Source organism: Emydura macquarii, unplaced genomic scaffold (assembly GCF_026122565.2).
Source record: "Emydura macquarii macquarii isolate MOO-44397 ecotype Brisbane River unplaced genomic scaffold, CSIRO-AGI_Emac_v2 contig_3451, whole genome shotgun sequence".
Classification (NCBI taxonomy): Eukaryota; Metazoa; Chordata; order Testudines; family Chelidae; genus Emydura; species Emydura macquarii.
Window position 1 is genome coordinate 1,072,969 of NW_027133588.1, and position 7,921 is coordinate 1,080,889.

The 7,921-nt window shown below is 50.2% G+C and overlaps 1 protein-coding gene across 1 annotated transcript; it reads left to right on the plus strand.

The window, feature by feature from the left end:
* Positions 1–3,558: 3,558 nt before the first annotated feature.
* On the plus strand, positions 3,559–7,544 carry LOC137144413 (zona pellucida sperm-binding protein 3-like). The gene is made up of 9 exons (XM_067534710.1): positions 3,559–3,999; positions 4,828–4,946; positions 5,036–5,139; positions 5,216–5,393; positions 6,010–6,130; positions 6,235–6,326; positions 6,425–6,567; positions 6,716–6,841; positions 7,384–7,544. The coding sequence occupies exons 1-9, from the start codon at positions 3,559–3,561 to the stop codon at positions 7,488–7,490; spliced, it is 1,431 nt and encodes a 476-aa protein (XP_067390811.1). The 3' UTR covers positions 7,491–7,544.
* Positions 7,545–7,921: the final 377 nt, after the last annotated feature.

Consider the following 7,921-nt stretch of genomic DNA (forward strand, 5'->3'; position numbering starts at 1 on the left):
GTCTGGTCAGTGCTGATCTCTTATTGGGTGAGAGTAATGCCTTTTTGGGCAGGGGGCTAGTGCATCCAGTACATCTCATGGATGGACACTTCAGTGCTTGCTTCACTAGTGGCTGGGGGTGCAAGCATCGTTATCCTCTTCTGGCAATAGCGTTGAGCTGTTCTCGGGGGTCCGATGTGGGAGAGGCCTTCCTCCATGGGCATCCCTCAGGATCTTACACCTGCCATATCTAGCCTGCTCCAAACTAGAGCAGTCTCCCAGCCATGACATCCCCTGCTAGCAAGATCCAATTCTGACACCCGAGTCACTAGTGACCAACGGATCTGTATCCAATGGGCACTGTGAAGCCTTTACTAACAGTCTAGCTAATAGCATGCCTACACTTGATTGGCAGCAGTAATGCCACCTCTAAGACATGCCCATGCTAGAGTGTTGCAGTGGGGGGAGGGCAGGCTTACTGCCTCTCAATGCTCCATGCATCACTTCCAGGGCAACTAGCCTTGCACAATGCCCCACCAACACCATTTTAAGTGTGCTAGCTGGACACTAGTGCAACTGTGCCTCCTCCAGCTGGAATCAACAGCTTGTCAGGCCTACTGGAGATAGCCCCTCAGGGCTAATGAGAGCAGGCTACCAATGGACCAAACTGTTCCCTGCTCTAACTTCAGAGGCCATGCCTGAGTTGTAATTCTGGTCACAGGGTTGTTCAGTGGGATGCAGCTTGTTTATATGTTGGCCTTGTAAATGTTGTTTAAACAGCCTTGTGCCATAGAGCATGAGTGGTCAGAAAACCAGGCTGCTCATCACTCCTAAGACAGGGCAAAGGATGCTGCAGCTGTGGGTACCCCTGCACCTGGTATCTTCCAACCTGTGCTGCTCTAGAAAAGTCATGTTAAGGTAACCCTTGTGTCAGGAAAGTTGCTAATGCAGGGGTAGGAGCCACTCCTAAGCAGGATCGGTGCTGCTGGTCTAGGTACTGTTGAGGTGAAGGATGCTAGGAGGTGTGATGTATGCTCCTGTCTGTGAGAAGATTGGGAGGGGGGGATAGAAAATAATCCTTCCCCCTCCCTTCTAAAAACCTCTGTAGGGCTGTGCTGCTCTGAGTACCCTAAGTTAGGGAGACCTCAAATGTGCTGATACTTGCAAAGGGTGGAGTCCTTCCCTGAACATGGGGAAGTGAGCTGCATGAGTCAGCCCCGCAGGGGAAGTGAGAGACACAGGACCACCTAATCCACCAGCCAGAGGCATGGGTAGCTCTATGGGCTGGGAGCAGAAGTAACTGAGTTCACAGGGGTGGAGGATGCACACTGTGACTGGTGTGAGTGACTGGCATGTGGCAGAGCTCAGCAAATCCACACAGGCCTGGCTATCAGGGGTGGGCCTTAAATCAAGACCCCTGCCTTGGACCTGGACACTGCCAAGGCTTTCCCCGCTCAAAGCTGGGGCTGCTTGAGGCTTAGAAAGGCGGCTGTAGCGCAGTCACCCTAAAACTGGAGGTGGCTCACGAGCATGGCCACCATGGGTTTTATCCTATCCCCCATCACTGTGCTACGTGGACACCTTGCTAACGCGGATGAAGATACCCTGAGAGCTGACAGGGGCAATGAAGTGTTATTCCTGTTTTACACCTGTGGAAACTGAGGTAGAGAGCGGCTGAGTGATGTGTTTATGGGCAAAACCAGGCATTGAACCATGAGCTGATGGGTCTAAAGCTGGTGCTTCGATCATATGAACAAAGGCCACCAGCAGGGGTCTACACACACACACTGCCCTCAAAAGAGCAGAGCTGGCTTTATCCCCTGCCAGCCCCTTGGTACTGCCACCTCTGCAGCTGCATGGATCCTGACTGTTGCCTCTAGGACAACTTTAACCCTGTCTCCCTTTTTTAAGTTTTCAACCCAACTCTAGGTCCCTCAGATGAATGTTCCACTCCAGATCACTCTGAGCCCCGGACATCCCTCCACTTTGACTCCTCAACATGACTGCATTTATCTACCCAAAAGTGCAGTTAGAGAGGGGAGTATAATCATCCCCATCTCACGCAGGAGAACTGAGGCACAGTGATAGGGCCAAAATTAGTGGCCATCTTCCAAAATTCCCATACAAGTGATTTTGAAAAAAAAATGCAAACTTGAGTTTTAAAGAGGAATATAGCTGCAACTTTCCCATTCCATCGTGTGGAACCATAAAATGCTCAGCATCAGATTTGAACACCGGCACTTCAGCACTAGCCTCTGGCCCTGCACCTAGTCATGTAATCCACCTGGGAAGTGGGCTGGTCAACAGCTTGTTAGCAGCAGATTTAGGCTGTCTGGATCTGGCCCTGTGTCTGGGATGGAGGTGTTCTCTAGTGGTTAGAGCTGTAGCTACAGATAGGGCAGCCAACCATGTATTTCAGATCTTCATTTCAAATGCCAGTATGGCTCAGTGGATGGCATTGAGGTTTGTCATATTAGTGACTTGGATATTATCATCATCTTTCCCAAGAGGACCCTTGTATAGCTTCTTGATGATCTTACCTGTAAAACAGGGGAGAATGAGAGCTGTCTCCCCTCATGTATGGATAGGAAGCTATAACCAAGTATAGGAGCTTGGGGTTACACATAAATATTAACAGCCATCACTGGAACAGACAATTCTTGAATTTACAGTCTCCTGGGCCCAGTTCTTCCAAGGTATTTACACTCCTAACTTCCATTGATCCTAAATACCTTGGAAGAGCTGGCTCCTGGTTCCCAGCCAAGCTCAACATCCCCAAGGCTGGGTATTCTGGTTGAAAGAGGAGTCTGTGTTCATCTGTGCATGCAGACATGGCATGCAGGGCTCACAGCAAACTCCTGGGCTGGTCCCAGGACAAGAATTCAAGCAGAAGTATTTTGGATGGACTAAGTTTTGGAACTTGTTCTTTGTGCTGGTCGCTAGCCCTCAGCAGGAGTAGCCCAATTAGCTCTGCTTCAGATGGGTCCTGTCCCTGATCTATTCCTAGCTGTGCAAAAATATCAGGATCAGAATGTTTAGACAGGATATACAAAATTAAAAACCAGGCCATCTGGGAGAGCTGTGTCTGGAAAACCCTTTGGTCAAATGAACTCAAGTTTGCATCACAAAATGCACCTCGGCCCCTGAACTACAATACCAGTTTGGGAGCTGATCTGACTATGTCGAGTCCCGATAAGAGGCAAAATTCAGAGACTGTGAAATTAAACTGAGGTTGTTACAAACTTAACCACGATGCAGCTACCACTGTTCCATAATAAAAATCCTCTTGGGAATTGATCAGCAGCGCCACAGACTCTGTACAGCTGATACGTCACAGCTACAGAGTCGCAGACTCTCATTGAATAAAACATGACAGGAATCTCCCAGAGCACGTGATGAACTGAAACAGGTGGAACTGCTTCCCATTGGTCCTCCCATTTCCCTGCACCAGGGATGGGGCAGTGGGTGTGATTGGGCCCCACCTGCCTGCAATCTAGGGGAGGGTGTTAATTGTCTGGGGCAGCTGGGAGCTGGGTTAGGTGCAGGGTATAAAGGGTCCCAGAGCAGCAGTTTCTCTCTATGCTGGGTTTGCTGCAGGCAGGCAGGATGGGGTACAGAGGCAACCTGGGCTTTGCTCTTCTATGCTGGGCTATTGGTGGGGTGGCCTGTTATGATCCCTGGGATTTCTCTAGGAGGGACTCAGCCATCTGGAGACCCACTCCCAGGGCTGCTCCCCCTCACAGACAAGCCCACGTGCCCTCTCTTGCCCAGCCCTACCCCTGGGCTCGGGTTGATGCTTCTCACCTCAGGGCTGTGTCCCTGCTGCAGCCTGTCACAGTGCAGTGTGAGGAGGCTCAGATAGTCATCACTGTGCACAGGGATCTGTTTGGGACGGGGCGACTGGTCAAAGCTGCTGACCTGAGCTTTGGCCCAGCTGCCTGCCAGTACACGTCCCTTAATGCTGCAGAGAACACGGTGACCTTTGCAGCTGGGCTCCATGAATGTGGCAGCACCTTACAGGTAAGGCTGTTTTGTACAAGCTGGGAGCTCCCTATTTGTGTGGCTTTAAAAGGAATCAAATTGTTGGGCAGGGTCTTGTGGCTGCTTTTTTTCCTACTCTTCAGTCACCTTCCCTATTTAGAATTATTTCACAGCTTTCTGTGCCAAAAGCAGGCTAAAGACTATGTGGGGTGGGAGATGTGGTAGCTCCACCAGACTTCACCTGTGGTCAATCCAAGCTCGAATTCATCCTGACAGTGATGCACCATTGCTTACACTGGTCTGTGAGTGCTATAAGGACTGTAGGAGGGAAGGGGACAGCTGAATGGATTTGTGTAATCTGGTAGCTTTGTTCTGAGCAATGGTGTGATGTTACACCTGGGAGTTGGCTGTAAGGTGCTTCCCTCAAATTAGGTAGAAGAAACTAATGAGTAGAGTTGTATAAGAGGGTATCATAGTGGCTCCAGTATGCCTGTGGCTGCTCCAGTAGGATGAGTAGGAAACACTCATGTCCTATTTTTCCATTCCTACTAAACTGATGTCCTAGTGAGCTGCGTACTTGATGGATGACCTTCTCACTTCCTGTGGGCTGAACAACAGTCTGAAGAACTGAGAGCCACTGATATTTAATTTATTTGCCCTTAATCTTCACAATGTATGCTTCCAGCTGTAGTGCCCTGGTTGTCATGCTCTAGAATGAGCTCTAAAAACTGTCTCATTACCTTCCAGCAATGGTTGTGCTTGTGGTGAAAGACTGGCCATTAATAGATCATGACTTTCCAAGTCCTGCTAAACACAGTGGTTCTGCATGTCACTGTGTGCTGTTAACATTTGTCTGATACTTTCCAGATGACCCCAGACTCCCTGGTTTACAGTACGAGCCTGAACTATAACCCCAGCCCTGCCAGTAACCCAGTGATCCTGAGAACCAATCCTGCTGTGATTCCTATTGAGTGTCACTATCCCAGGTGAGTGGCTGAGATGCTCAGGTCCCATCCTCCCATTAGCTCCCTGTTGTGGGAGCTGGCTCAGTAACTGAGGTTTGCTCCTCTCCCAGGAAGGACAATGTGAGCAGTAAAGCCATCAAGCCAACGTGGGCTCCCTTCAGCTCTACCCTGTCTGCAGAGGAGAGGCTGGGTTTCTCCCTGCGCCTGATGAATGGTAGGTGGGAGGTCCCTTCAGGGGAGCCCAGCCCTGCTTTTCTGCCTGTCCTGCTCACTGTGAGCTTGCCTTCCAGATGACTGGAGTGCTGAGAGACCCTCCAATGGATTCCAGCTGGGGGAGGTCATGCATCTCCAAGCTGATGTCAGTACTGGGAACCATGTGGCTTTGAGGCTCTTTGTGGACAGCTGTGTGGCCACCCTGACTCCAGACAGGGACTCCTCTCCCCGCTATGCTATTATTGACTTCAATGGGTAAGAGCTGGAGCCCTTTCTAGAGTAAAACAAGACTGATCATTTTGGCCGCAAGGCTGCATTTAGAATATTGTGTCCAGTTTTGGGCCCCCCACTACAAAAAGGATGTGGACAAGTTGGAGAGAGTGCAGCGGAGGGCAACAAATGATTAGGGGGCTGGAGCACAGGACTTATGAGGAGAGGCTGAGGGAACTGGGCTTCTTTAGTCTGCAAAAGAGAAGAGTGAGGGGGGATTTGATAGCTGCCTTTAACTACCTGAAAGGGGGGTACCAGGGAGGATGGGGCTAGGCTGTTCTCAATGGTGGCAGATGACAGGACAAGGAGCAATGGTCTCAAGTTGCAGGGCGGGAGGTCTATGTTGGACATTAGGAAAGTTTTTTTTTTTTTTTTTACTAGGAGGGTGGTGAAGCACTGGAATAGGTTACCTAGGGAGGTGGTGGAATCTCCATCCTTAGAGGTTTTTAAGCTGAGGCTTGACAAAGCCCTGGTTGGGATGATATAGCTGAGGTTAGTCCTGCTTTGAGCAGGGGTTGGACTAGATGACCTCCTGAGGTCCCTTCCAACTCTAATAATCTATGATCAGGGACTCTGGCTGACCCTTGGCTCTTGTGTCCAGGTGCCTGGTGGATGGGAGATCAGATGACACCACCTCAACCTTCGTATCCCCCAGGCCCAGGCAGGACACTCTGCAGTTCATGGTGGATGTGTTCAGGTTTGCAGGAGATGCCAGGAACTTGGTGAGCTCCCAGACTTCTGCTCCAAGTCAGTTTCCCAGGCTAAGCCAGTGTTAGGACCATCCTAGGGGACACTCACTAACCCCCTCTGCCCATTTCCCCTGCAGATCTACATCACTTGCCATCTGAAAGTCACTGCAGCTGAGCAAGCCCCAGATCCCTTGAACAAGGCTTGTTCCTTCAACAAAGCAGGCAATGTGTGAGTAGCTGGAGTAGAAGGCTGTGGAGGAGATTGATGGGCAGGGCAGTCCAGAGAATCTTATTGACTCTTACCCTCCCCTCCCCAATCTGTTCCAGCTGGTCTCCTGTGGAAGGCACCAGAGACATCTGCAGGTGCTGTGAGACTGGGAACTGTGGGTTATCTGGACTGTCCAGGAGAGTCAACCCTCTGGACAGATGGCCAAGGAGGCAATTCCAGAGAGATGTGGCTTCCAGGCATGGTAGGTTGTGTACCCACTTCTCCTGGAAAGAGGAGTCCTGTTTACTCCAGCAGACTATTACTAGGGGATGTTCCCTCAAAAATAAGGTGAATGAGATTAACCTGATGTGTATTGGTTCTCAAGTAGCTCTCCTCTTCCCCCAATACAGGTGACCCTTTGGTAAGGGAAGCTGAAGCTGATGTTGTGGTAGGACCCCTAATGGTCATGGATGCCTATCAAGGATTCAGGAATCTTCCAGAAGATCAAATGGAAGCAGAGAAGGCAGCATCAGAGGGTATCTAGTTCTACTCAGTCTGTTCCTCTATTGTCATTAGTCTGTATTGGGTTGGCTGGAAAAAGCTGCTCCAAAAGCTGGAAGAAATTAGTCTTGCAAGGTCAGAAGTAAGAATCCCTTAGCCCACTGGGGGGGGGGGGGGGGTGTTGGGAAGGAGTCAGCTAGACTGAAGGAGGGCCCCTTGCTGAGATGGTCCAGCCAGAGCCAGTCCAATGCATTGACTGTCAGCCATTGCAGCCTGGGTTCATCTGCTGGGTTGAACCCCCCAGTTGTGGCCTGACCCACAACCTATTACCTAGTGGGATTTATAAATGGGAGGTGCTGATCTCCTGTTGCAGCCACTTCTGGTGGCCAAACATCACTTGATGTGGATAAAAACAACCTCAAATCACAGGCCCACATCATAGCTCAGATAATCCCTGATTTTATTAACTGTGGCCTTCACTACTGTAGGAAGCAAGTAAATGGTGGTGGATTTCTGAAGATGGATCTAGAAAAGCTCCTGGTTCCAATTTTAACGACCTGTTCTTCCTCACTCCTAGGACTCTCTTCCACAGCTGGGCTGATCTCTGTAGCAGCGGCTGTTGCACTGGCTTCCATTACTTTGGGGATACTTGCATGCAAAAGATGCAGCCGCTCTAGTGCCTGAGCTGCCATATGTCTTGTACCCTATGCTGAACGTAAATAAAACAGATGACTTGAATATGGCCATGATTCCTTCTTTATGGGGAAGGGTGTGCTCCATGCACCTACCCTTGACATCCCAATGCTCTCTCCTAGTGCAGCCCCTGTAGGGGTGAAGAAGGCAGCAAGTGCTGCCCTCTATTTCTGAGAGTTGAAGGGCTGGTAGCTGTCTTGGTGGCAAAGGTGAAAGGCGTTTCCTCTCCCTCTGAAGTGGCCAACAGGCAGCTGTAACACTACAGGCCACTAGCAGTAGGGAGGACACCAATCGCTGGCACTCATGCCCTCAAGGGGAAACACTCCAAGAGACTGTTCCTGCCAATTCAATCACTACAGCCTTACAGAATGCTCTAGGATAATTTCCCCTGGATGCTTCTCGGGCACAATGAGAGCAGGCTA

Bases quoted from the DNA above. Each gene is read 5' to 3' on its own strand.
- LOC137144413 (XM_067534710.1), top strand. From the start codon at position 3,559: ATGCTGGGTTTGCTGCAGGCAGGCAGGATGGGGTACAGAGGCAACCTG. The intron at 4,000-4,827 runs GTAAGGCTGTTT...GATACTTTCCAG, and splicing joins AATGTGGCAGCACCTTACAG to ATGACCCCAGACTCCCTGGT. The intron at 6,842-7,383 runs GTATCTAGTTCT...CCTCACTCCTAG, and splicing joins AGAGAAGGCAGCATCAGAGG to GACTCTCTTCCACAGCTGGG.